This window comes from Momordica charantia, assembly GCF_013281855.1.
Source record: "Momordica charantia cultivar OHB3-1 chromosome 1 unlocalized genomic scaffold, Mcharantia_2.0 BLBB01000001.1, whole genome shotgun sequence".
NCBI lineage: Eukaryota > Viridiplantae > Streptophyta > Magnoliopsida > Cucurbitales > Cucurbitaceae > Momordica > Momordica charantia.
In genome coordinates this window covers 23,250,278-23,277,438 of record NW_028275157.1, presented here as the reverse complement: position 1 = coordinate 23,277,438, position 27,161 = coordinate 23,250,278, and the positions used below count along the sequence as shown (strand labels likewise).

Sequence of the window (27,161 nt, the reverse complement as noted above, 5' to 3'; positions counted from 1 at the left end):
AATTTAATACTACCTTTCACTTTTCACAAACGTTAAAAAGATGCAATTTGAGCAAACATCGGTTAATATTTTGAATATTAAGTAGAGGTAGAAGATTTTAAAACAACGTGACAATTAACATGTAAGCTCTTCCCATATTTTATAATTTACTGTTCCCCTAAAAGTATTCTTCCTCAAATGTTAACAAGTTTGTTTTCGTAAAGAAACAAAACTTGCTTTTCCGTTATCCATTCAGTTTTATTCTAGTACCCATTTTTCAAAATGATATTTTGTTCACATTTATTTTGTTTAGGATGAGGCTAAAATACATCAAATTCACAATAGTGTTTCTTCAGTATCAACATTTTTTTTGTTGAGTGCAACATGTAGAAGTAGAAAAAATCAAACTCATGACCTGTTGAAATCCAAGTGTCTTAACCTAGTGAGCTCTTCGGCGTTACTTTTTACTTTTAGATACTCATTTTTAAAACCAGTCATTATTATTACTGGTATAATAACAGAGTACACTTAAAAATAAAAAAGAAATTATCTCAAATAAAAAAAAATCAATTATAATAGAATAGGGCCTTGGGCCGATTGAACAATATATATAGAAGAGAGCAACTAGGGTTTTCGTTCCTGTCTCTTAGCCGCAGAAACCCTGCATCTCCGAGAAAGTACCAGGCGGACCGTCCAGAGCTCTAAACTCGTCGCAAATGGTTACTTTCAGGGTAAGCATTCCCACTCTGAGCTGCAATTGTCTCTTTATCTTTCTCCATTTTGAAGATTTGTTGAATAAGTGAACGGACATGAGATTCAAATCACTCTTTCTCTGCGTTTTTGTTGATTCGGTTCGATTTGGGGTTTCTTTTTGCAGTTCCACCAATACCAGGTTGTGGGAAGGGCTCTCCCATCTGAAGCAGATGAGCATCCCAAGATTTACCGAATGAAGCTTTGGGCGACTAACGAAGTCCGCGCTAAATCCAAGTTTTGGTGAGTTTTTTCGTGTTTTTGTTTGATCACATTGTTTGAAGAGGGTTACTATGTTTTTTGGTTTATCGATTAATAAAATCGATGCTCTACGCTTTCTTGATTTCACTGTTAGCTAAACCCTCCTTTGTTTGTCTTTCCTGCTCTGTGTTAGGTATTTTCTGCGGAAGCTGAAGAAAGTCAAGAAGAGCAACGGTCAGGTGCTCGCTATCAACGAGGTAATGTGTGTTTGTCTCCTGTCCTCCCAGTTGGAACTGTACTAGATTTAATTGCTTGGGGTTACACCCTTTTGTCTGATTATTGGTTTAGGTGATGTTATGTTGGCTCACAGGTGAATACATTGTTATTTTCCAAGAAAGAATAGAGGCATTAGTGTTGAACTATTCCCCTTTTCCTTGTAACCCGTTACTGTGATTCCAATTTTTTCTGAACGATTATAACTTCTTGTTCAGTGCTCGTTTCAGTTCCTTTGTTTATCTATACAACCTTTGTTCTTTGAATGTAATAGTGAAAACTTCCATAGGGTTTTGATTCTCTATCAGTGTTTGTTTGGTATGGCATCACCTTTAGTACTCGTGGAAGGATTGCTATTGTAGTGAATATTTCATGAACATTGAATGGTGCTCCACGTTATTGCTGAATAACTTATGGTGGATGAGGAATTGTGGGGGGTTTTTTTGTGTTTATTCACTCTTGTCACTTGTGAATGGTATTTGGATTAACTGTACACTCTCTGTTCTATTAACTTTATTGGATATTGGATATTTTATTGGTTAAAGATTTTTAATGGTTTTTGAAATGCAAATATTATGATATAAGGGAAAAGGAAGTATCTACTATGTAAATGAATGCTTTTGATCTATCTATATGGTGGACCATCTGGTGAGCTTAATACCAAAAGCCTTTGATGTTTCCTGGTTTGGGTCTTTGGGTGGGCGCGGGTGCCCCTGGGTATATCGGAGCAAAGCTTCGACTCCCAGTATAACTATTGATTCTTGCTGGAACAAAATTTGACATGATTGTGGTTCTTACTTCCAAGTTTTTTTTAATAAGCATTTACTTAACAGGGTTGAGTTTCTGACCTATTTCTGGTTTGCTAAATTTTATCATAACGCACTGAAACATCATTAGTTTTATTTTTTAGTTAGGCTGTTCTCATTGAATTGTCATTGTCTGTAGATCTTTGAGAAGAATCCAACAAAGATCAAGAACTATGGTATTTGGTTGCGCTACCAAAGTCGTACAGGATATCACAACATGTACAAGGAATACCGCGACACCACCTTAAATGGAGCGGTGGAGGCAATGTACAACGAAATGGCTTCTCGCCATAGGGTCAGGTATCCTTGCATCCAAATCATCAAGACTGCGACTGTCCCTGCAAAGCTTTGCAAGAGGGAAAGCACCAAGCAATTCCATGACTCCAAGATCAAGTTCCCCTTGGTGTTCAGGACTGTTAGGCCACCCACCAGAAAGCTGAAGACCACTTACAAGGCTTCAAGGCCCAATTTGTTTATGTAATTTTCTTGCTTTTTCAGGGAATGAGAAAAAATTTATCAGAGTTGTCTTATTTTGAAATCTATGGTAGAGACCTTCCTATCAGTGGATTCTTCAACGTTTATCTTCTTATTATGTAGTACCAGAGCCAGACATTAATTTTTGGGGTTTATTGCCATGTGTTTTTGTTTCTTATGGAACTATATGATCGGCCTATTATGAAATCTTTGGATATCATATTGTTTTTCATGTGTCGCCTTATTGTGCCTGTTATGTCATGACCTCAAACGTTGATGTTGGGGTGTAATGTTTGGATGATAAGGTTCATAAACATATCGAGTATCGGGTTTGTGTAACTTCGAAGCGTGAATCTTATTGACTCTTGATATCGACTTTTAAGATTGTACCAGTTTATGTCTGGCTTCTATCCTTGTGGTCTGGACAGACAGTCCTCATTCTCCATGAAGAACTATTTGCTTTTTAAACCATGATGAGTTGTAGACTAAAAAAAATAGTAGTGTAATATTGGTTTTAACTTCGTAAAAGATAATGCCCCAAAGCATGGAACAATTATTTTGTTAATCTATCGGGAAATGAAAGATGCCATTTCGAGTTATCATACCTCTTCTTTTTTACGTACCATTGCATGACCAATGTTCCTTTATTTGTGAAAAACAACTCTTCGATTGTCAATTGAGATTTTTGCAGGAATAATAACAATTAGTATTATTATAGGTTGGGGTTGGATGGACCAATAAGAGATGAATAATGCTAAATCATTACAGATAAGTATGTAATCTATACTCTCAAATTGATAATATTAAGATATTTCTATTTTCTTTGAGATTTTGACAAGAGAAAAGATATTATAATTTTAAAAAGGAATATAACATTACAAACATGAAGCGACGCACTCGTCGGGTCTTCAAGGCCCACGCTCGATTCTCTTGCGCTAAGAATCTAATCAGAGTCAAAACTTGGCAAAGTAATTTTTTCTTAAAATTTTTTAATTTTTTAATCGTCTTAATTTTTTCTCTTGAGTATAGAGATCAAACGCACAACCTCTCGAATAAAATATATATGTCAAGAAAATTTTTAATTAATTTAAAATACTATTCCAACGATAATTAATTAGTTTTATAACTTTTTAAATATTGACATTTTTAAAAATTAATTTATTAGAGGAACCGACATATAAATTTCCACAAGGAACTAAAAAGGGCATTTTCGGCTGTATTTAAAGTTGAAACCGAGTCGGGTCGAGTTTGAGCTCCATCTTCACGGCCCGAATCATCGGCAACATTGCATAAGGAAGGTTGAGGCTTAAAGCGCAAGGGGGGTTTCATCTCCGAACTTTGCAGAGAAGAAGAAGAAGAAGAAGCAGAATCTGAAGGAGCAGGGCTTCGAAATTCCTGATAATTTCTCTCTTCGATTACTCGTTCGCCAGTACTGACGAGGCTTACGAAGATGGGAGAGGAGGGAAAGAAGAAGAGGGTGGTTGTGGAATCGCTGGGATGGCTCACGGAGTCTTCGATCATGCCGAAGAAGCACAAGGCCATAGCTGGCGTCGGCGCATCTTCAATCATGGAGCTCAAGGCTCACCTCTATATGTCTCAAGAAGAGTCCAAGAGGTCCAAGGAATTGGCTGGCCCCGGCGTTGAGTTCCACCGTGCCAAGAAGAAGATTACTCCAAAAGACCTTCTCTCTTCCCACAATTCCGGCGTTGAGGCTCGCGCTCTCAAGTATGTTTCTGATTTCTTCCTTTATAACTTCAGTTCCCTGTTTTAATTTTCGAGATCGAATCAGCGAGTTTCTGTTTGGCTTTGGTCATTGGGAGTTTGGGGGATAAGAGCATCAAATATTTCATTGATTTGTTTTTCTAATAGTATTTTTCGTCAACTTGTTGCAGACAATACCTAGGTACAAAGTGACAATGGAGTTGTATCATTTAAGTTTAAGAAAACAAACCTAGATCAAATGAATAGTTTCTTGTAGTTCTTCAATTTGAAACATTTGTCGTAATTTAAATTGTCAATAATAGAAGTATAAAAAGAATATAGAGATGCAGTAATACATTAGAACCTTCAAGCTTAACTAATTTACAACAAGAACTTTACACCTGTATAGGTGAAAGTTTAGCAAGGCGAAGCTTATCCCTCTTATATGAACTAAACATCAATACGAACTTTGAAGCTAATTAAAGTATTAGCTACTTACTCGACCTCCAGGAGTAAGGCTTGATCCGGGCTGTTTGCAGAATGAAGGACTAAAAGTAATCAAATTCCATTTGACAATGGGAAGTATCTGAACACTTAATCGATGCATGGGTTTAATAACTGTTTGTCATTTTACTGAGCAAAATATTTAGTAGGCGTGAAAGCAAGTCCTTTTTCTTGATCGTACATAGATAATGGACTGATGTGCTCATCTTGCCATATTACCATGATAGGTAAGAGGTAACCCCGTTTGATGTTGATTGGTCTGATTTTGCCACAATATTAATTGTAATTATGAGTGAGGAAATAGGGCCTAGTTTAGGACAACCACCTCTCGTAGTTGGGATTGCAACTCCAGAAGACTCCTTATTGAGGAAGATATCATCGAATGAACCTTATTAAGATATCTAGCAGTGGCCCTTAGAGCCTTTCAGCTCTTTTTCAGGTTTCTCCCTTTTCAACGAGCTGGTACAAAAATAGGTCCTTTCCCACCATTCTATCTATAGTGGACTTTGGCATGGTAAATTTTCCGAAAAATTTAAATTCTCCCAGAGGAGTATAGTCAGGTAAGTTTCAGCACACACAATGCGATTCCAGAAGAGAATTTCCAACACAAGTTCACTCCAGGGTGGTGTATTTTGAATGATATAGAGACACAAGGTTGTTTATTTCTCATCATCCCTTTGCCAATGGTTAATGGTCGTAATATTTCCTTAAATTGAATGGCCTCCTTGTCACCATCATGATTGGACATTCCTTTTAAGAATAAAAGGGGGATTCTTTGACTACAAATTAATAGATCTTTATTTTGTCAAATTTGGCTTAGAAGGAACAACAAAACTGTCAACAGCGCAACATAACCTTTGATACTTTTCTAGAAACGGCTTTTGTTGTTGCTCTATCTTGATCTAAATGCTACTTTATAGTCTCAATTATCTAAGTGTTCCCATCTTTGTAACCTTCCTTGGCATAGGGGGTCTGCCTCTCTCCTTTTTTGTAATATTTCATATTGGTATCATCAATAAAATATCTATTTCCTATTCCCAAAAAAGAAAATTCTTGGCAGGCAGGTTGCCTATGTTTGCTCCATGTTACAGTTTTATGAGAGCTCGAACACAATGTTGCACTATATATTCGGAAGTGGTTGGACATTTGCAGTTAATAGTATTTGCACATTTGAGTGGGACTTGGGACAAAACCAACCAATTTTCTGAAGTCAAGCCAAGTGCAGATTCTAGCCAGAAGAAATAACGGGAAAAAGAAAAAGGAAAAGAAAGTAGAGATAAATGGAGAAGGAGAAAAGGAAAGGAAAAATAAGAACTCTTCCTCATTTTGGCAAAAAAGTCATTTATCCTCTGTTATTCTGCAGTGTGCCTACTACTTTCTAGAGCTCACCCCCTCACTCCTGCAAGTTTGACTGGTATAGGCAGCAGTATTTTGAATGAAATCAAATTATTTTCTAGGTTCCCCTCCACTGATTATCCTCTTTGACAGGCTCAGCTAAATGTATTTTGAATGTATTGTGTTTCAAGTCCCTTCTTTTGTCATTTCCTTAGAAATAGGCACACGCTCTTCTACTTGACGTCCTGGGAGAATGAAAGCAACAACAGAGTTGTGGGATGCTAACTCATAATTTTGTACTATATGCACTGGGAAGCAGTGTAGGTGTAGGCTAAGCGTAGACTGAAGTAAAATAATTGATATTGATATTACCGGAGATGTTTTACCCACAGAAAGTTTGAGTCACTACTATTGTTATCATGTTTAAATATTGTATGGTGATTTTCAGGTGTAACGTCAATTTTCTTGTTGTTCTCGTTAAAACTAATGTAGCTAACTAGCTCTGAAATATATTTCTGTCAAAATCCAGGGACAAGCTTGAGCTGAAGGCCATTAATGATGGATCGGTAAGCTATGCGGCATTAGAGAAGAAGGCTGCGATATATGACAAGCTAGTGAAAGGGGAACTTTCAGACGAGGAAGATAAGGAGAAGTATTGTGTCGATTTTTTCCGCAAGAATCTTGAGCAGGATGAATCACAGCTATCGCAAGATCGTGATGCTACTGCACCTGGAGAAATGGACATTCCAGAAGATGAGACTGAGTCATCATTCTTGTTTAACCCAAAAACAACGGGACTTGGGAGGACGTCTGGAACAATGGACAACAATGAGCACAAGCGCTTTGTGAGGTAGAACTTCTCTTTCCCTATTTAATTAGACAACCAGAAAGAGCAACTTTTAGAAGACAGTAATCCAAATATGTTTTTATAGAATTGGTTTAAATCTTGTTTTGGTTTCTAAACTTTCAAAGCATGTATTTTGCCTCCAGAACTTTCAAGTTCGATCTATTTTGGTCCTGAACTTTCAAAATATCTATTTCACTCCTTGAACTTAAAAGAAAACAGTCATTTTATTTCTTTACCTGTATTTTGATTTTAACAAATTGATATTGTAGATTTGAGTGTGTGTATTAATGGGTTAGATTTTAATAAATTGATCTTGTAGATTTGAGTATTAATGTGTTTATGTGAGTACATTTGCATAAGTTGAAGTCTGAGTATGGGGTAAACAGATATTGGGTGGAAAAATGATACAGCAAGTATCAAAATGGTTTCGTTTAGAAAGTTTAAGAATCTATTTATGTTATGAAAGTTTGAAACTAAAACAAATGTGATGAGAATTTAGGGACGAAAATAGTTACTTTTTGTAATTTTAAGGATTAACGTAGAAAACTTTTTTGAACATCAAGTATCAAACAAGCCCTTGGCCACTGATTTCATTGTAACTTTGTTCTGAAATGAGGCCTCCATTCAATGATTTAAGTTGAGATCTTTGTTTGCTTCAGGGAAGTTCATGAAGAAGTAAATCAAGCAAGAGAGAAGGCATCTGAGGTGAAATTACGCAGGCAAGAGCAGGCAACAGCACGGCGCGAGAAACTGAGGCAGGCATATCTCCGGAAACAAATAGAGAAGTTGAAGGCTTCGTCAAATTCTGGACAAACCTAACTGAGGAATAGAATTATAGCGTGTAGCTTGCCACCAAGTACAAGATTTCCTCCATTGACAGCAATATATCCTTGTGGGGGGAAAGATGATGGATTTTGTTTGTTCTTTCCATCAATCCTTTCCATTGTCAAAACTTCTTCATTTTCACTTTGTATTATAAAATTAATGTCATGGAAGAGGAGGATGTCTTTTATGCCTCAATTCTTGTAATTCTTAATCTTCCTATTGAGAAAGAGGATAGAATATGTAAGCTTCACATCATCATTAGCAAATGCATGTATATTCGTAGTGCTATGAATTACAGGCTAAAGACCCCAAGGGGTCTTGGAAAATGAGGCACTGCTGCTGAATCAAGATATCAAACACTATAATTCTGAAAATATGATGGTCTCTAAAGACAACTAACGCTGCTTGATGGACCCAAAAAGATCCTCATACGTACGCTTCGGCGCATCAGCACGAGAAACTATTTCAACGACCTTGTAAGAGGCTTCAGAATGGACCAATGCCTCGACAGCTACTTCTGCAACTAAATCTCTTGATATGCTTCCTTCATAAAGAGTATCCTACAAACAACCACGATTCAGTTAGCCACATAAATATCATAGAGAAGCAATGATCAAGAAGGGAGAATGTGATTACTTCTGCTGTCATGACTAAATTTCCAGTGGGAGGATCATTTTTCAAACCTCCAGGCCTAATAATCGTGTAGTTAATACCCGATTTCCTGATATGCTGCTCCGCCTGAAGCTTGGCCATCAAGGTGAGTCCAAAAACATTCAGAAAGATGTAAGCTGGGTTGAGAATCTGCCCCATTGCAGCTCCATTGACTAAAATTGAACTGATGAGAATGAATCTGTTTATGCCCAGCTGACGACATGCTTCAACCAGGTTTACAGTGCCATAGTTGTCAACCTGCAGCAATGTAATCGTTTCTAGATTATACCTTTGAAGAATATGGCGTAACGATAGCACCACGTTGAATATTCAGCATACACAAGTTCCTGGGGTTTTGAAATCTTTGGATATTATGGTTCACTGATGTGAATTCTGAAATTGTTTGAAATCTGTGTGCAGTTACTGGTAATTTCACAATTCACATCAAGATATTTTCCAACTTTTTCTTTGGCACTTCAAAACCTTTGAACAGAGACTTTAAACTCAAGCAATCTTTATCACAGATGGTTAATCTAAATGGATCCAAAAGGGGTCTAAAATCCATGAGACAAGGTCCAACCCAAGAGTAAATTTACTACTCTACTCAACCCTTGGCATTAGCAAGCTGGTCATTAACTTGATGATGCTCCTACTTTCACAATTATGTTTGATGTTTCAAATATAGTTTCATGGTAAGAAGCAAACCTTCCATGGCGCAAATAAATCCCAGCCTGGGCGAAACCCTGTAGCACAGATTACCGCTTCTGAATCGGAACCTATGGCTTCTGCTAACTTAGCAGAGCCTTCAGTCACATCAGCTTTCACCTGAAATGTTATTAACATATTAAGAACTGAAAGAAATCAAGATATTCCGCAACCTAACAAATTACCATGGAATCGGAATTTTTAAAATGGACAAACTTACTTACAATTTGAAGATCAGGATTGCCAGGGGAAAGAGTAGTTTTCGCCTTGCTTACGTCTCGAACCCCGGCCTTGACTTCAAAACCCCTTGCCAGCAACTGCTCCACAATCCTTTTTCCGGTACTTCCCGATGCACCGGCCACAAATATCTTTTTCTTCACGTTTAAATTGTCCTCATTTTGTTTCTCTGCAACTTCTTCCGTAATTTCACTTCCTTCCATCTGCCAACAGGAAATCGAGCTTAGAATAGATTACTAGAGATCATAAAAACCTCGCGAAGAACATTATGAACATAAATTTAAAACTCGGGGCCTCCCGATCCTTTGCACAACATCATATGCGCGATCGGCGGAGAGGAAACTCGAGTCTAATAGCCCACTTGAGAGTGCGAGTAAGATTACGCCCTAAACAACTCGTTAAGTTATGGAAATCCAGCATTTTCTCGTAACTAAACAGTGAATGGTGGTAGAACAACTTCGCAGAGGCAACCAGAGATAGAATAGTAATAAGAATTACCTTGTTGGAGTTGAGAATGGAGAGGGAGGGGGATTTCTTGGAGGAGAAGTAGGAAAGGGCGAGAAAGGATTTGCAGAGAGGATAAAAATGGAGACGTTGAGAGTTGAATTGGCAGAAGGAGGAAGTGGTGGCGGTGGGAAGGAAAAGAAAGGCCATTGCAGAGCCACGGATCTCTCTCCTGCGGCTCTAATGGCGCCATGTAACCACCCATTCGCCATTTCTATTTTACTCGCTGCCCCGCTTTCCAGTTCCTCCGTTTTCTTTCTTCTTTTCTGTCTGATTTTTTTTTCTTTTTTTTCTTTCAGATAAATACAATTGGTAATTATTATTAATTTCAAATTTTGCATTTTCTAATTGGTAGAGTCTCGTTCTACAAACAATGCTCCTATACGTACTCATAAATGCACTAGATAACTCGTAACCTTAGTCTATATAATTTTTATAAATCTGACTGAACCATCTTTTCTGTTTCTGTTTTCAAATTTAAGAAATTACTTTCGCCTATATATTCTATCATTTTGTTTTATAATTTTTATAAATATTAATAAATTTTAGGACAGTTTAAAAATAAAAAATGTATTCAAAAAATAATTTTTTTTCTCCAATTTCAAGAGATAAAAAAAAGTAATAAATAAAAGTTAACATAATTTTTTAAAACATAAAACTAAAATTAAAATGATTATCAAACAAATTAGAATGCCCGTTATTCTCAACATAACTCCAAAAATAAAATCAGTAAAAATTTAAATTCCCATATATTCTAGATATATTCTAAGTAATGAGAATCCAGACCTTGAGTAATGATTATATATATGGATTATTCTGACAAAATTAAATTAATAAAACACTTAAAATCATACCCAAAAAATATCCAAATCCAATCGAGAAATTTCTTGAACCTAGTCGCAAAATCGAATAGATAAAAAGTCTTTTTACTTGAGCAACCAAGTAGAACTGAAGGCTAAGTTAAAATTTTAATTGGAAATCCATTCTTCTCTCCCTTCTCAGGGTGTTGATGAAACCAACTGTTGTCTATTTGAAGTTTATATTATCTAGGAGGGCTACTCATGAATTTTTCCAAAAAAACATATGTACCAACTGACCCAGCAAGTTTAGTAAGGCTGCCCAGTAACTGTAACAGTTCAGAATTAATAAAATACAGGCAACAGAAGAAAGAGGGCGATTCCCACTGAATTTTTGAGCTTTGAACTGGAAAAGTAATCTTCCACCAAGTCAGTTTCTCCTGGAAATGTGCTACTTCTGTTACCAATTGAGGAACATATGAAAAAGATTACCGATAGATCCACGTTCTGAGTTGAGACACTTCAATTGGCCAATTTACCTATGTTATGTTCCTGCCGATGATAATCTTCATGAATCATGATATCATATGCACCACCCCATCAGCTATCATTACCCTGTTATCATCTTGCAGCCTCTGAAAATTTTCCAAATTGGTTAGAATTTGTCTCTCGAACTATAGAACTTACAATTAAGAAATCTTCTCAACAGATTCTGGCCTAGATCAAATAACTTCAAAGGGCAGATTTTTTTTTTTTTTACCTGCAAGAGCAACATTATTTCAGCTGTATTGTAACGAGTATCTGCTGCAGCATTAACAATGCTCTCGATGCCTGCAATAGATATAAGATCCAGGTGGTTTGCACGCATGTGCTGACCAAATAAAGAATTGAATGCTTCGATTCTGCAAGACAATAGTCAAAGAAGAAATTGAATGAAAATGGAGATACTTCTTAAAGAAAAAAGTGAGACTAAGATGTGGTGAAGGTCATGCAATTGATAGCAGTCGAACCTTTCTGTAGACAGATCAGGTGCAGGTTCATCAGTAGGAGGATCATCGATTTCCATGGTATCTGTTCTTGAGCTAATGAAACAGAAAAACAAGTGAAATGATTAAAATGACAGCTTCTACAGGAAAATCAAAATGTCTCTTCAGCATATTAATTATTGAAAATATGATACGTGTGGATTCATATTGGATGCTTTGGTTAAAGATTATGCTTTAGGTAAACAAATCAAATATAGAAACATCTACACAAAATAATGCTGCTAGATCAGAAGAGACTTTATGTATACAGCTTACCCCTCTCGTCTTCTAGTACTACGATCTGGTCCATCATTATCCACTGATTGGAGTTCAGCTCTGCGTTTTCTTTCAAATTCTTTCTCTCTTTCTTGTTCGCGCTCTTCCATTTCAGTCAACTCTTTATGATATATGGCAAAATTCAGAACTTTCAAGGCAGCTTCCACATCAGATTTTGAAACCTTACATTGTCAGATAAATTGTTAAGGAAGAAGATTAATTTTTAAACAAATGCTAGTAAGAAAATTAATTCAGATTAACTAAACAATATCAGGATCATAACAAGACCAATGTACCTTCCTACTCAACTTCAATTTTGCATGGGCAGTTGAGAGTCGTATAATAGTTTCTAAGGTTCTGGCAGTAATTGGAAGAGTTCCTCCAGTCTACAGAGTAAAGCATATTGAATCAGATGACAAATTGGAAATCTTAACTGCAGTGGTTGTGTACTTTTTAGATAAATATAACTTACCTTCGCATTTGAAGTTGAATTTCTAAGTTCTGCATATGCTGTTGCAATGTGCTCAGATGCCTGTGCTAAACATAAGACTTATCAAAAGAATGGATCGAAAAAAAAAAATAGTAGATAGAGAGACGAGATTGAGGACTAGGAATAGTTATTTGTTAAAATAGTTGCAGTTCAACTTTAATATAACAATTTAGAATTAGAAGTGAAATGAAAGCCACGCATAGCCAGCAAATAAATGGCCACCTCGTCAGTTAGGTCAGGTTGTATCCTATGCTTAGCATAATGGATGTACTTCTTGAGAAACTTGATGGTGAGGGTATCGCGCTTCCGACCATGTTTTGTCTTCTTCCCATGGAGCATTCTATCATACTTGACAAAGACAGAAGAGTCAGCTTCAGCTTCCTCCTCTCTTCCATACATTGAGCCCCCACCCGTTGCCTCACCTATTTTTTTAGGGTAATTAAATAGTGTCTATAACTGAAATTTTTAAGCAAGTGAATGCAATTTCCTTACCTCCATCAAGATCAGACCGATACCGGTGCATGCGCAACACGTGTTCCGAAATATGACGGTCAATATCAGGATCCATTTGATCCAACACAATAAACAGTAAATCAAATCGAGAGAGCAGGGAGTCTGGAAGGCCTATATTCTTTGTTGGCGTCAATGAGCGATCATACTATAAATTTGTAACACAAACAGGAGGGCTAAAATTGTTAACATATAATAATCACCTATTTGCACAATCTATAATATGTTTCAAGAAAAGAACGAAGACAGTTGACCATATGACTTACAGATCCATATATGGGATTTGCAGCTGCTACCACACTGCATCGGGCATTCAATGAAGCATGAATGCCAGCTTTGGCAATAGTCACTGTTTGCTGCTCCATAACTTCATGTATTGCAACCCTATCTTGATCATTCATCTTGTCAAACTCATCAATACAGACAACACCTCGATCAGCAAGAACCATTGCACCAGCTTCAAGCCTTCTCTCTCCTGGCAGAAAGCAGGATATAATCATCCTTTTGGTATCATAATAATGCCAGACATGTGGGAACCACCAAAAAGGGTTACCTGTTTCCTGATCTGATGTAACAGCAGCAGTTAACCCAACACCCGATGACCCACGACCAGTAGTGGAAATTGCTAAGGGTGCAATATTCATTATCGCCCTTAAAAGTTGAGACTTGGCAACTGAAGGATCTCCAACCATCATCATGTTGATATCACTAGAAGAAAGAAGACAACACTACTCTTAGGAAGGGGTAGGCAAGAGGTTTAAATTAATAAAATATAGAATAAATTTTTCTTAAATAAAATATGTGTATGTGTACTGTTTCTATAAAATAGAAAATGTAAATGATTGAAGGTACTCACCCTCTTAAGTGGGTGCCATTCTTCAAGTTCTTCTCCACTCCACTAAGCATCAGTAGTATCACTGCTTTTTTTATCCATGAATGTCCATATATGGAAGGTGCAAGAGAATCACCGAGAAGGTCAAATGTGTCATCCCTTTCAGCTATCTTTTTAATATTCTTCAAGTCCTCAGGACTGTATATTGGTGCATTTGCCTCTTTGTTTAGTAACGAAACATTGTTAGCTACAAGAACAGTCCTACAAGACAAGGTTACAAAGTTTAGTTTCCTACTGGAAGTCATCAAAGGGTTAAACATGCAAGACATGCAGAAACTCTCTTTTTTCAGTGAGAAACCATACTTTCATAGAGAAAGTGAAAGGATGATGCACACATAAGAATACAAAAACGTTCTTAAACAACATTCCTGCAGCTACCTGAATACTCCATTCACACTACCCTTGCTTTTTCCTGGGAGTGCTTTATATATCCCTACAATAGCAACACGGTCACCTGGCTTGCAACAGTCAACTAAGTCATCCTCAACAATAACATCCACGGTTCGTGGAAGCTGGCCAGGAGCAGAATTCTCAGGCATTTCTTGCATTGATAAGGTCTGGTGATCTTTATATCTACACAAGCCATACTCAGTAACCAACAAGTTGCCATTATCATCCTGAAAAAATAACTTATTTCAACGAAATTTCCTTTATTGTTAAAAGCATGACTACTTGGAGAACAAATAATTTGAGGTTACCCTTGTGGGATACACAGATCCTGTGGGCAAGCCCATGTTGGATGTAATGTCACGATATTCACGGCTGGTAAAGCCCCCAGTTGTGGGGCAGAAATGAACGCTTTTAACAACTTTTGGTCTTACAAGAGAACCTATAATCAGTAACCGCCAACCACACTCGTGGGTTAACTGGGTCTATAGAAACCAAAGGTACGTGCTTGAAAATTTAGACAAACATCAAAACGATTATTAAAGGCAATCAAAATCATGATTGATGAGCATGAAATAGCTAAATAGTAATCTTACATTTAGTAACAATCCCCTCAACGCAGACCATGGAGCCAATGAACTGAGAGAGAAGTTCCCTGGGAGTGACGCGGCGAGAAACAAAGGGGCCCTCAAAGCCCACCAAAACTTGCTCTCCCTCCTTGAGGTACTTTGGATCAATACTGCGTGCAGTTTCTGTGACTGCATCGCAGAATGGTTGAATATACTCACTGGGATTCCGGAGAACCCTAAAGACAAATGAAGAGAAATAAACTAAAAGAGCTGAAGAGAAAAACAAATCCATCACTTCACATCCTGGACCTATAAATACTCTGACGCAACTGGTAAGGGGGGGCTCCAACAAAACTACGTAAAACAATTATGTCTCTCGGTACAGGCAATATTTTCTTTGGTTACCAGCCAATATGCGACAATCACAGTATAAACCTAACGTTCTTCCCCATAGTCCCAAAGAATAAAACCGTTTCGTTGCGGCAAGTGGTCTAGTAGTTGATTTTGACGACTTAAAACCAATTATTACCCTCCGATGGCTATAAAGTGGAATTAACCGAGTAATAGTTCAATAGACAGAGAAATGATGAAGAAAGAAAGCAGAGAAACCTGGGACCGAGATCTCTGAAAGAATGAAGATCGGAAATGTTGATTATAAGGCGATGTCGCTTGTGATTAATCATAGCTTTGATCTCGTCCATGTAAATGCCCTTTCCAACCTGAATCAATGCAGTAAAGCAACCAGAGATTGTGAGTACTATTAGCAACAGAAAGAAGAAGTGTGTGAAGTGAGGATTTAGGGAGAAAAAAAACGCACAACTTGTTCAAGGAATTCCAAAAAGTCTCGCTTGTGAGCTGCCCTAATTTCTTCACCGACGTCCATTTTCCTGGCCCTAACTTTCCTTTCCTTTGCTTCTTCGTCGACGAACCGGTGGAGATGGAGAACGGCGGCGGAGGAGATGCAGAGAGAGGGAAAGTGAGTGAGAGAACGCTGAGGCGCGAAACGGAAGGCTTCCTATTGGGCGCTGTCGTGTCAAGTTCCTTTTCTTTTTTATTTTATTTATTTATTTTTAGACATTGAGTTCAGATTTGGCGCGAAGGATGTTCACTTTTTGGCGGGAAGGCTCCTACCAGCCTCATCCAACTGGGCTAGACGTAGGTCGGCCCAACCGGTTGAAAAATAACGCAGGCCCATAGGCCCAATCTCATGGGCCGCCTAAATTTTTTGAAAATTTTCACAAGTGCCCCCTAATAACAAAACTGCCCCTTCTTTTTCCTTTTCCTTTTTTTTTTCTCTTTTTTTTTGGGGGTTTGAAACAAAACTGCACCTTATTTGTAAACATTTTCATATTTACCCAATTTTAACAAAAATCAGTCAATTTAAATGTGGCATCTTTTTTTTTAATGGTTCAATTTAAATGTCGCATCAAAAATCGCTCGGATCTCATCGGTATTCAAGTTTTTTGGAGAGAGTTAGATGTAGTCTTTCTCATTCTTTAGAGAGTGAGACTTTGACAACAATACTCGACTGCGAAATTGACTGAATAGGACCGGTCAAGGCTATCAACCAATTCATTCCTCTTTCGTGCTCTTGTCCTCTTTTTTATTTTTCTTTGAAAAATAAAAATAATTTCAGCTTTAGTGATTAATAAATTTGTCAAAAAAAAATTATTCCATACGCAATCACTTAAAACATTGATATCATTAATTACCACTTTAGCTTGCAAATTTGACAATATAAATATAACTAAATTAATCTAATATGTATTTTCAAATTAGAAGTCGTTGAACATCCACCCTACGAGCGGAAAAGAAAAATCACTTTAACTAAATACGAACTCGAAATATCAATTCAATGCATGTATCTTCGATCAAGAGTTCTTGCCCCTAATTAATAGACAGTATCGTAGATTTGGATCTTCATATTAAAAAAACATAAATTAAATGGATAAAGATATCAATTATCTAAATTGATTTTCCATTAAAAAAAATAAAAAAAGAAAAGAACTCCCAACCGGTAAACGGAGCAAACGCTGGAAGACCGAGTCTGAACCGGGCCGTGATGAGCTTACCAATTGAAGACCGAAAGGACGACGGCGGCGCACAGTAATGGCGAAAGCGAAGAAACTCCTGAAATCAGCTTCAGCTTCTGTGTGCTTCTTCCGCAGCGTTTGAAGAAACGTCCCAAGAGTAAATACTAAACACCAAACTTTCCATGTCTCTCGTTTAAATTCACCGTCATCGTTTGTCGAGATATGTTTCTGAAGTTTCTTCTTGGCTGATAAAAACCAGAAAACACCATCATAGAAAGTAATAGAGAAGAACGAGCACACCGAACAACTTCTGTTATTTAGAATTTTTTAAATTAATAGAACCAATTTGGCTCTTTTGAGTGGCAATTCTTCCCTCTTGAAGTTATGATGAATTGAATTCAGAGTGGCTGCTTTACAGTTTTAGGGCAAACATCTTAATGGTGGGAAGCAGTTATGTGAATTTATGTTCATTCAGGGTATGAATTCTAGTAAAATTCTAACCGTGAAAAATATGAAAAGACAACCCCTAAGGCCTCTGTAGATCATTCTGTTAATAAAGATGTTTAGTGTTATAAGGATGATCAATAATCCATATTTTGCCCCCTCTCTTTCTCTCAGTATGTCACTCATTGCAAATTTTGTGGAAACCTTCAGGGACACCGGATTAAGTGTTAGAAGTGAAGAGATGAAGAGGTCAGCAAGAGCTAGTAGATTTAACTCGGACAAGAGAGCAAAGACAAATAAAGAACCAAAATCAAAGGAGAAGAAGAAGAATGATAAATTTGATGCAAATAAACCGAAGAAACCACCTACTGCTTTCTTTTACTTTTTGTAAGTTTCCCTCTTTTATTGTCATCTCATTTAATAAGTTACTTTCTTCAGCACTTGAACTGCACAAGTCAGTAGCACCTGAACGTTTTTGTTTTCATGGTTCCATCACATATGATAAATGATGTAAGGGTGTTATAAAATTTCATGAAAAGCTTTGATTGGTTATTGATTTATGGTTTTTTTTTAAGTGGTGGTAATATGAATTATGAAGTACTTTCAATCTAAGATAGTGAAGCTTGTCTGCTTAGATGCAATGTACCTCTTCTGTTCATCTTTTACAAGTCTGCTTCTTTAACTTTGAACTCAATGAAGTTGAGGAAGTAATATATGTGTATTCACTGCTGGTTTTGATATGGTCGGCACATGTGCATATATCTTGGTGGATATGGTTCAATATTGTGACTCAACGAGAGCCTTCAAGACCTTCACCGCCGCCATGTTTAAGTATACAACTAAGATATGATACTTGCATGCTATGTTGACTCATGCTGATATGAACTCATGATTTTGAGAACCCAATGTTTGTAGTATCTTGAGAGAGATGGACGTGTAGAACTGTATTAGTAACTACTGTAAATCTCTGTGATAGATACTTGAAGTGAGAAATTGAGCTAAAATTTAACTATTTAGAGTCAAAATGTATCAGAATACTGATTGTATTTAAATTTTCCTCTTATTAAATTTCATTAATTTTGGGATCAACATTTGGATGCATCTGCAAAAAGATATCTAAATCCACTTTCGAGTCCAAGTTTACTTTATGATTCATTAAATGTAGTTAATTTGTTGGGTGTCGCCTTGCAGTATTGCTTTTCAGCATGATTTGATACTATATTTGATGAGCATTGGCATATTTAGCTTGCAAAACTAAATTGTATTCTCGATCTCAAGGGATGACTTCCGCAAGGAATTTCAAGAACAGAATCCAGATGTCAAGTCAATGCGTGATGTAAGGGGAAGTTTTATTATAATTCCTCTGGATTTGTGGGTCTGTTTATCCTCTTCTCTTGCTCATTTACAGTAAAATGTTGATTTGGTACTTCGATTCCATATCTCAGGTTGGCAAGGCATGTGGAGAGAAGTGGAAAACCATGACGTATGAGGTTCATATTATATTGATGCTTAACCTTGTCCCAAATTTAGCGATTGATAGAATACTCCAATTTATTTTCTTTGCAAAACTTAGATTGTTATGAATCCTAGCAATTTGGTTTGTATCGATCTACCTGCAACCCTTCTTCAGATGACACAAAAAACATGCAAGTGTAGTGTTTTTATTTCATTATTAGTTTAAATGGAGACGTTATAAATGAAATATTGATTATGACATTGTATTATTGCAATTGAAAAATATGACCAACAACGTAAAAAATTCCAAGTATTTGGTTTCTTTTATCAGGAAAAAGTACAATATTATGATATTGCCACGGAGAAGCGTGCAGAGTTTGATAAAGCCATGGCAGAATATAAGAAGAGGAAGGTAAGCTCTAGTGCTCTACCATAGTTTAGTGATTTTATTATTTTTAGATTTCAAGGGCACTATACAACAGATCTCGTTCAAGTAAGTTCGTTTTATTGATTTCTCATTAAACAGCAGAATAATCCTCCTATGCTTTGAATAGGAGAATAAGCTTTTACACAACCTTCTGCAGGAAAGTGGAATAGATGAAGAATCTGAGGAAGATTGGGAGATTGATGGATAGAACTGTGTAGCTGTTGTTTGTTATAACTGGTATTCTGTAGGAAGAGCTCATGCGAGGGCAACCAGCTCATTATTTCGTTTTAATTTTTCTGTCTTTTCAGAACTACTAATATTTATTTTCTGTACAAATTAATGCTGTAAATGGCTTCTTTAACGATCACTAGGAGGTTTTGATCTGGTTCAATGCTTATTAGGAGCTCACATCTTTTGTTAACCAATTGTAGTTGCTTCACCCCGAGAGACTGTCAAGTTGTATTCTTGATTCAAAGAATATGACTATAATTACTTTGTATGTTTCCAGCACTTCAATGTGCTCTTCTGGCAGAGTTCTTTTTCGATTCTTCAGTGTTAGTGATTTGCAGGTTTGAATTCTTTTTGTTCTTCTGCAAAGGAAAATTCTTGCTGCTCCGAAACATAGTCGTCATCTTTTGAAACACATGCGGTGATAAATGCAGGTTCGATGCCTTGTCCTTCCAAAACTAGACATTTTTATTAAATTATTGTGTCTACTAACATGAGAGGAGGCAATAGGAAACATCCTTTGGAACCTTATCAAAAAGCATGTTATGATAAAAGCCAAACATATGGATCTTAATTTAGAAGGCAAAGGTTTTCCTACCGTTCCCAGGTGAGGCCAAGCTAATATTCCCATATGCCCAAGAAAACCATAGATCTACATTTTCAAAAACGCGCCATCGGGTCTGCTTAGCCTGGCAGCTGATGGTGCCAATGAATCCGCAATGCTCCTAACCTCTGCAATCATTGCTACTACATCATTGAGCTTGTTAACTGCTGATCCCACGCCCTGTGTTAGATAAAGATATCAAAATCACTCTGTTAAACTCTTGACAGACATTATCTCATAGACCCAGAATTTCAATCTGAGGAGACTAAACAGAGGTTGAGAAGAGGTCGCATACCACGCCTGCGGCCCCAGCTGTGATAGCCATAGGTGCTGTGACAGAACTTAATCCAGATGAACACATGACGGGAATCTTTACAGCCCTTGAGACTGAGTATGCTGCTGCTAATGTGGGAGCTGCCTGTAATCATCAAAATCAAATAGGTAAGTTATAACATTTAAATCACCAATAGTATCAGGACTTCACTAAGCGGTTGCGAAAGTAAATATTCAATGAAGTCATATAAGGCAAAGAGTGACTCTTCCCCCTTGTTCTTTCATAGTTTAGCAGAAAATAGAAAATAGCCCATGTACCAAAACCAGAAGAAACTTCTGTTAAGGGAAAAACTTGAACAACATCACGCAGAGGATTCATCTTGATATAGCAGAACGCTTCATTTAAATAGTCATTTCCCTAACTGGTGATTGTCTCAACTTCAGGTTTTGTCTTGTTTTTGGGCAAAGATTGTCACAAATTCATTTTGAAATGTCGTTTATTTTGGGCTCCGTATAATAAATCTTGCAAGCTTCGACTAATAAATTATGTATCTTACCTTCTCAATCAAGCCAAGCACACCAGACTTTGAAGGATGAGAACATTTTCCTCCTTCAGTTTGTATAATGTCAGCACCTTCCTGTTCCAGCAACTCTGCCAGCTTGACCTGTTTATGTATCAAAGTTTAAGTTAGAATAGCTACAAAGAATTGGTGACAAATTGGTTAACTTGCATTAGTGCCTGCTCGAACCTGATCAGGAAGCCCAAGTGTGTGGGGCACAGTGACCGATAAGACGACAGATGGCAATAATCTCCTAGTTTCTTTTGTTAGATTTAGTATCTGCATAGAAACATAATATAGAAGTAATAATATATGCATCAAAGTAGTTGAGGTCATGAATCAAACACCAATTGATGGTCAAACCATTTGATTCAAGATTTTGTTGCTTGGAGGTTGTCTCAATTAAGTGCAATGTTAGATTCTTAATGCTTCAAATACGAACACGTTCATAATGATAACATAACGTCTTGTACCTGATCTGCAGAGAAAACTATTCCTGCCTCGTAAAACGAATCGTAGTTTCCGATTTCAACCTGCATTTTCCATCAGTTTCGTATACAAGTTAGTTTCATTAATAGAGTTTCTGATAAGGCCCTTGTTCATTTAGTAATTTCTTAATTGGTGGTCAAACCATTAATGCTCCAGCTTCAACAGCAGGTAAGAATTGTGCAGGATCCACAGAAGAAACACAAACCTGCAACAGGAAGATTCAATTTACTAGGTGAAAAACTTTTGAACATGCAAACAAAGGATGAAGATTCAGTTTTCAGAATAATGAACATAATTTTTTTCTGACATCAGAGTTTATGAACTTACTGGAAGAGTAGTTAAACTAGTAGCAAGCTTCACTAACTCCGCGTCACAAGCTATATCCACATGAGTTGCTCCTCCCTAGAATAGAGATGACTTTGACTTGGTGAGAAATTACACTTGCTTCTTTAACTTTAAACCGGAATAACAAATAACTAAATTTCAGTAGATCATTGTACACTATCATTTTTTATTGCATATTTAAGTCTGATGTAATAGATTCTATTAGTTGGCTCAAAGAAAATTATGATGAAGCTGGTACACTATCATTAGCATGAATTAGCCAGAGGAATTTCATATCTGAGGATAAAACATATTGCAGTTGAACTCACTAAAACTATAACAAGTTGGTAATGAGATGATAATTCAAGAAGACAATCAGGAAGATAACAAAATTCAGAAATGTTGATCATAGGGTAAAAATAAGTGAGAACAGGACTTGCATAATCACATCTCTCTCTTACACGGCCAGTACTCTGTTTCCAAATTTTTTATATAGGGAAAGTAATTTTGGACAAACCACTTTCACTTTGTTTACTAAGGGCAGATAGTTTATAAATGAAGTTTGTTAAATTACCAATAAACCGCCTACACTTAAAACTGTTAGGTCAAGATGGATATTCACTTGATTTATTCATAATGTACTTCTCTATGTGTGAGTTTGAATATAAATTTGATTACTAAGATTTAAAAGGTAGACTATTAATACCTTATCTGCTGCAGTGACTACTGAAGCCACATTTTCCCTGTCCAGATTCTGCAAACCTGAAATAATCTGAAATACAATACAATTTAATTGAAGAACTAGACAGAGAAAGCGGTCCTCAATCTAACAGCTATATGAACACCATAAGAATCTAACCAAATCTATTCTCAATCCTTTTTCTAATTTCAATCGCCGTATCCTCAAATGCGGATAAGAAAAGAAAAATGAAACCAGCACCTTCGGACATCACAATACCACATTTTCTTTCAATTGAAGTCAGAAAATGAAATTTGAAAGAGCAAAAGCGGCGACTGATTTAGAAGTACCTTGAGAGCTCGTCGATCCTGAAAATCCTTCAACACTGATTCCCTATGGGCGGATAGACGTGCTCGGGTAGTGGAAGCGGGTCTTCTTTTTAGGGGAAAACGGGGAGAAACAGTGTGACCTAGAAGAGGATTCTGGTTAAGCTTCAAAATGGCGAGAGAAGAAGATGAAGAGGGCGAGCAGATTGAGGTCTGCATCTCTTTTTCTGTGGCGGGGTTTTTGCAGGCGAGGATGAAGAAGCGGGAACAGATAAGAAGGCGGTGCCTCCGGCAGTTATCTTCTGCTACAGAACCCGCTCTGAAGAATAAGATATTTATTTATGCATCAAAATTGCAAAACCCCGGACATTGTATTTACTCAAATTGTAATTAAATGGTTTTTTTTAGTACGAAATTAATATTTTCGTCTTCGTGATTTCGAGAAGTTGTCCAATTTTCATTTATTTTAGTCTTTGCAATTTCCTTTTATTTTGGTTCGTCCATATTTTTAGAAAGAGATTATTTTGTCCTTTTATTTTTTATTTTTATCTAATTTGTTTTTTTTTCTTCAAAATTTTAACATGATAATTCACTCGATGAATTTTTTGAAATATATGTATAAATTTGTTTTAAATGATTTACATTATCTATAAAATGTGTGTTAACATTTTATAAATAGGGACTAAAACGAAAATTTTGAAAACACATAGACTAAAATTAATAAAAATTAAAAACACATAGATCAAAATAGATATTTTGAAAATACATAGTCTAAAATGAACAAAAGTCAGAAAATATAGAAACAAAAAATAACATTTAAACCTACCTTTATTTCTTACCTATAATATAATATGTGTTACTTTTTTTTTTTGACAACAGTTTCACTCTATAAGATGTGAATGTCACTTGGGCTACATGTAAATTATGAGTTTTCTTCCCAAAAATCGTACATCCACGAGTGTAAACAAAGTTGTTTGAAGCGAATTTGGCAAGCTCATGGTTGAAACCTCATCCAACATAGACAAACACAGTGTTTTTGATCCTTCCTCACCAAATTTTAAATGTCTTCAATTTAGGTATATATTAACTCCATTAATCCTTTCAATATCCCGTTAATGAGCCCTATCACCTAAGTTGAGTTTGATTCAACCACGAGCTCTTGTAGATTTAGTCTAATTACAAGTCGTAAAGCCTCAAGTACGACCAAAGATTCAATGAGAAGGGAGAATACAACTATTGATAGGGTCGCTTGGATCCTCCCATGCTCATCTCAAAAAATATCTCCAATACCTATTCTCATAGTTCTTTCCCTTATACGCTGCATCAACATGTACTTTACACCATCCTGAAGGTGAAAGAGACCAACCATTGGTAGCTCGAGTGCTTGTAGACAAGCCACGAGAGCCTCATGAATATCAACAAACCTCACCGTCACACAAGAATATTCATCCATTTATATTCCACTAGCCACTCGAATTTTTCGAGATAACATTAGGAATTTGGGATTTCAATTTTGGTAGAATATTCCAAATTATCCAACACCCACGTACATTGAATTATATTAATGGTTATAAGTTCAACTTGAATATAACTCAGCAGTAAACACATATAATTCATTCTTTTGAAGTGAAATGTTTAAATCTTCACAATCCACCCTTGTTATACTAAAAAATAAAATACAAACTCATCCGAAAATATCTCATAAAATATACCGAAAGAATATTCACCTTTTCTTATATATTATAAATTGCTACGTAACCAATGTTTATGTCCCACAATTTATATTTTATTCCTGGTCAAAACTTTATTAAGTTTCAAAAATCGATTTAAACCAAATAATGATTTTGACTTTGAATAATTGTTGGTCCTACTTTAATTTGTTTTATTTTAGTTAAATATATCATTATGATCTAATTTGTCAACTTCAATCCGCAACATTTATTTATTTTTTTAATATCGCCCTTGTGTTTTAGAAAGTTCCAAATGAATCCCTCTACTCAATAATAATAAATTTGAAGTTGAATAACATGTCGAAGAGTAATGATGATGTGTAACGCGTTTATCCAATTAATGTTCCTAGATTTAGCTTCGAAGTTTCGCTCTACTTTTGGAAACAAATATGTTACATGTAATTTCTATCCTTCATAATTTTTAGTACAAAAAATGTGAGGTCACGGGAATTTCAATCTCTAACGTAAGAAAAGAAATAGATAAAATAAATGTTATTTAGAGTTGAGTTATATTTTTGGGTTCAACTTTTACTATATTTTAAGTTTAATTCTTATTTCAACAACCAAGCTTTCAAATTTATTTTATTTTAATAATTAAACGGTAAAAACAATCATTATTTGCCAACACGAACTTAGTTCATTGATAATGTCTCTGACATTTGTTGTACTAAAAAAAGGACAAAATACATTTTTGGTCCATGAGGTTTGAGGTAGGTGTCTATTTGGTCCCTGAAATTTCAAAATGAACACTTTTGCTCCTTGAGGTTTGAGGTAGGTGTCTAATTAGTCACTAAAGTTTTAAAATGAATACTTTTGGTCTCTGAAGTTTGAGAAATAGTTATAAATGGTCCTTTTTTTACTGTTAATTAACTAATATTAAAATGACGTAACAAATTGCAATTAAATTGTTTATTGTAGTTGCTGATGTGACAAATTATATTAATTAAATAATATATGTGTAGATGATGGTGTTCTCTCCCTCCTCTCCTCATCTTTTCCTCTCTCTTCCTCTCACCCTTTTCCGGTGACCACCACGTCTTTGCCGCCATCGTCCGCCATTCATACCGGATATATATCATTTAATTAATATAATTTGTCACATCAGCAACTATAACAAACAATTTAATTACAATTTGCCACGTCGTTATAATATTAGTTAATTAACAGCTAAAAAAAATCAGGGACCATTTAGAACTATTTCTCAAACTTCAAGAACCAAAAGTGTTTATTTTAAAACTTGAGGGACCAAGTTGACACCTACTTTAAACTTCAAGGACCAAAAGTGTTCATTTTGAAATTTTAGGGACCAATTAGACACTTATCTCAAACCTCAGGAACCAAAAGTGTTCATTTTGAAACTTCAAGGACCAAGTAGACACCTACCTACCAAAAATGTATTTTGCCCTAAAAAAAGAAACATTATTTTGATATGTTTGTTATTATTCTATCATTTAATATTCACAGACTCATTATACAAGTTCACGACAGTACATTAATATCAATCCAATCACGAGTTCGAATCTCCCAACCCACTTGTTGTACTAACAAAAGAAACATTAATTTGATATTTTCTATTATTCTATCACTTTTATCCATAACCTTACTATAAGCTCACGTCAGGATATTAATATACATACTCAAAGTCACACCATCAATACATCAAATAAATGCATATATATTTAATCAAAAGGTTGTGAGTTCGATGCCTCACCCCACACGTTGTACCAAAAAAAATCCATCAAAATGAATGATCAACCACTAACCATAAAATAATGCAAGGACCAAAATAATTATTTATTTTTAAGTTCATAAATTAAAATAGATATTTTAACAATGATCAACCAATAACTATAAAACAATGCAAGGACCAAAATAATTATTTATTTTTAAGTTCATAAATTAAAATAGATATTTTAAAAGTTAAAAGAATTAAAATGAGTTTAAGATTAAAATAGCCATTTTGAAATTCAAAGATAAGAGAAAGAACAATATTAATGAAAGTTATCCAAGGTTTAAAATATAGAATCAGGTCTTAGGATGAAAATTCAAATATTCATCTCATAATAAATAAAGAAAATGTTATTAACGTCTATTAAAATATGGTATTACATGCGTGAGAATGAGGAATTGAAATTGCAGCCTATTGGTTCAAGATATATATTAATTATTAAATTCAAGATATATATTAATGGGCAAAAGTAAAATATTTCAAAAGAATACAAAAGAGAAAAGCGAATATTGCCAGAGAGGAGAGGAGACAACGTGAAAGCTCTAATATTGGAATAATTAGAGACAGTTGGAAAAAAAATATTCAGTTTCCTGACAACGACTCTTCCTCCGTCGTCATGGATGACCAGCTTGGTTTTCACCATATTCCCATTTCCCAACTAATTTATTCATTTCTTCATTCTTATGGAAAAATATATTTAATTCCTCCAGAAATTCTTCAAGGAAATTAATTTCAAATTATCTTCACCTTAACTATTGCGGAGAAATTCTTTATCCCCTCGCTATCTACCAACCAACAAACTCAAAATCTTCAATATATAATACAATTTTATAATGAATTGAATATAACTCGGAACTCTCGAGAGTTTTGCTTGCGAACCTATGAAGCATTCTTATTAAAACGATTGAAAAAGAAAAAGAAACTAGAAAATCTGGAAATAAAGCTGATCGACGTTTGCCAGAGATTCAGACAATTGATTGACAAGAGAATGACTGGAAAAACGGAAGAAGAAAACTCATATATATTAATTAATTACAAACAGAGATTAGATTACATACGAATTGATCGATTCAGTTTGGGAGGATCGATCAGAAGTGGCAGCCACAACAGAGGAAGAAGAAG

General features: G+C 35.8%; 6 protein-coding genes across 8 annotated transcripts; 3 read left to right on the top strand and 3 right to left on the bottom strand.

Moving 5' to 3' along the window:
* The first annotated feature begins 551 nt into the window (after positions 1-551).
* Positions 552-2,715, top strand: LOC111015828 (large ribosomal subunit protein eL20). The gene is made up of 4 exons (XM_022290992.2): positions 552-710; positions 857-972; positions 1,124-1,187; positions 2,149-2,715. Exons 1-4 carry the CDS (start codon positions 696-698, stop codon positions 2,488-2,490), a joined length of 537 nt encoding a protein of 178 aa, XP_022146684.1. The 5' UTR covers positions 552-695; the 3' UTR covers positions 2,491-2,715.
* Positions 2,716-3,734: 1,019 nt separating this feature from the next.
* Positions 3,735-7,983, top strand: LOC111015806 (uncharacterized protein At4g18257-like). The gene is made up of 3 exons (XM_022290965.2): positions 3,735-4,208; positions 6,553-6,873; positions 7,530-7,983. The coding sequence occupies exons 1-3, from the start codon at positions 3,934-3,936 to the stop codon at positions 7,687-7,689; spliced, it is 756 nt and encodes a 251-aa protein (XP_022146657.1). The 5' UTR covers positions 3,735-3,933; the 3' UTR covers positions 7,690-7,983.
* On the bottom strand, positions 7,930-10,033 carry LOC111015805 (NAD(P)-binding Rossmann-fold superfamily protein). The gene is made up of 5 exons (XM_022290964.2): positions 9,787-10,033; positions 9,276-9,491; positions 9,052-9,171; positions 8,332-8,604; positions 7,930-8,255 (listed from the first exon to the last, which is right to left on the bottom strand). Exons 1-5 carry the CDS (start codon positions 9,940-9,942, stop codon positions 8,091-8,093), a joined length of 930 nt encoding a protein of 309 aa, XP_022146656.1. The 5' UTR covers positions 9,943-10,033; the 3' UTR covers positions 7,930-8,090.
* A 702-nt stretch (positions 10,034-10,735) lies between these two features.
* Positions 10,736-15,778, bottom strand: MCM3 (Minichromosome maintenance (MCM2/3/5) family protein). 2 transcript variants are annotated; one of them, XM_022290962.2, is made up of 16 exons: positions 15,556-15,778; positions 15,348-15,457; positions 14,766-14,974; positions 14,481-14,611; positions 14,161-14,399; positions 13,747-13,983; positions 13,444-13,598; positions 13,157-13,365; positions 12,873-13,038; positions 12,603-12,802; positions 12,363-12,422; positions 12,187-12,276; positions 11,891-12,072; positions 11,600-11,671; positions 11,350-11,491; positions 10,736-11,224 (listed from the first exon to the last, which is right to left on the bottom strand). In XM_022290962.2, the coding sequence occupies exons 1-16, from the start codon at positions 15,619-15,621 to the stop codon at positions 11,165-11,167; spliced, it is 2,328 nt and encodes a 775-aa protein (XP_022146654.1). In that variant the 5' UTR covers positions 15,622-15,778; the 3' UTR covers positions 10,736-11,164. The 2 variants fall into 2 exon arrangements, with proteins under 2 accessions (XP_022146654.1, XP_087984125.1); XM_088127999.1 differs by having other exon boundaries at positions 15,559-15,778.
* A 983-nt stretch (positions 15,779-16,761) lies between these two features.
* LOC111015820 (HMG-box (high mobility group) DNA-binding family protein) lies at positions 16,762-19,655 on the top strand. Its single transcript, XM_022290978.2, is given in 7 exon segments — positions 16,762-16,891; positions 16,893-16,928; positions 17,426-17,602; positions 18,494-18,551; positions 18,661-18,705; positions 19,002-19,082; positions 19,255-19,655. Coding segments are annotated over 7 exon segments (492 nt in total). The 5' UTR covers positions 16,762-16,847; the 3' UTR covers positions 19,306-19,655.
* Positions 19,545-22,920, bottom strand: LOC111015818 (uncharacterized protein ycf23). Of its 2 annotated transcripts, XR_015791921.1 has the most exons (10): positions 22,605-22,920; positions 22,282-22,347; positions 21,579-21,653; positions 21,394-21,456; positions 21,236-21,295; positions 20,952-21,041; positions 20,760-20,867; positions 20,225-20,347; positions 19,924-20,109; positions 19,545-19,783 (listed from the first exon to the last, which is right to left on the bottom strand). XR_015791921.1 is itself a non-coding variant. In XM_022290977.2 (9 exons), exons 1-9 carry the CDS (start codon positions 22,797-22,799, stop codon positions 19,978-19,980), a joined length of 912 nt encoding a protein of 303 aa, XP_022146669.1. In that variant the 5' UTR covers positions 22,800-22,911; the 3' UTR covers positions 19,842-19,977. The 2 variants fall into 2 exon arrangements, 1 of the variants encoding a protein (XP_022146669.1); XM_022290977.2 differs by lacking the exon at positions 19,545-19,783 and having other exon boundaries at positions 19,842-20,109; positions 22,605-22,911.
* Between the last annotated feature and the right edge of the window lie 4,241 nt (positions 22,921-27,161).

What these genes read in the sequence shown, in the direction of transcription:
- LOC111015828 (XM_022290992.2), top strand. An exon ending in CGCGCTAAATCCAAGTTTTG is followed by an intron (nt 973 to 1,123) that starts GTGAGTTTTTTC and finishes GCTCTGTGTTAG; the next exon opens with GTATTTTCTGCGGAAGCTGA. An exon ending in AGGTGCTCGCTATCAACGAG is followed by an intron (nt 1,188 to 2,148) that starts GTAATGTGTGTT and finishes CATTGTCTGTAG; the next exon opens with ATCTTTGAGAAGAATCCAAC.
- LOC111015806 (XM_022290965.2), top strand. Translation starts at nt 3,934, where the DNA reads ATGGGAGAGGAGGGAAAGAAGAAGAGGGTGGTTGTGGAATCGCTGGGA. An exon ending in GTTGAGGCTCGCGCTCTCAA is followed by an intron (nt 4,209 to 6,552) that starts GTATGTTTCTGA and finishes GTCAAAATCCAG; the next exon opens with GGACAAGCTTGAGCTGAAGG. An exon ending in GAGCACAAGCGCTTTGTGAG is followed by an intron (nt 6,874 to 7,529) that starts GTAGAACTTCTC and finishes TGTTTGCTTCAG; the next exon opens with GGAAGTTCATGAAGAAGTAA.
- LOC111015805 (XM_022290964.2), bottom strand. Translation starts at nt 9,942, where the DNA reads ATGGCCTTTCTTTTCCTTCCCACCGCCACCACTTCCTCCTTCTGCCAA. An exon ending in CCATTCTCAACTCCAACAAG is followed by an intron (nt 9,492 to 9,786) that starts GTAATTCTTATT and finishes TCCTGTTGGCAG; the next exon opens with ATGGAAGGAAGTGAAATTAC. An exon ending in GCAATCCTGATCTTCAAATT is followed by an intron (nt 9,172 to 9,275) that starts GTAAGTAAGTTT and finishes ATAACATTTCAG; the next exon opens with GTGAAAGCTGATGTGACTGA.
- MCM3 (XM_022290962.2), bottom strand. Translation starts at nt 15,621, where the DNA reads ATGGACGTCGGTGAAGAAATTAGGGCAGCTCACAAGCGAGACTTTTTG. An exon ending in AATTGAAGTTGAGTAGGAAG is followed by an intron (nt 12,073 to 12,186) that starts GTACATTGGTCT and finishes TGACAATGTAAG; the next exon opens with GTTTCAAAATCTGATGTGGA. An exon ending in CCTGATCTGTCTACAGAAAG is followed by an intron (nt 11,492 to 11,599) that starts GTTCGACTGCTA and finishes ATTGTCTTGCAG; the next exon opens with AATCGAAGCATTCAATTCTT.
- LOC111015818 (XM_022290977.2), bottom strand. Translation starts at nt 22,799, where the DNA reads ATGCAGACCTCAATCTGCTCGCCCTCTTCATCTTCTTCTCTCGCCATT. An exon ending in AGGATCGACGAGCTCTCAAG is followed by an intron (nt 22,348 to 22,604) that starts GTACTTCTAAAT and finishes ATTGTATTTCAG; the next exon opens with ATTATTTCAGGTTTGCAGAA. An exon ending in CTAGTTTAACTACTCTTCCA is followed by an intron (nt 21,457 to 21,578) that starts GTAAGTTCATAA and finishes TTCCTGTTGCAG; the next exon opens with GTTTGTGTTTCTTCTGTGGA.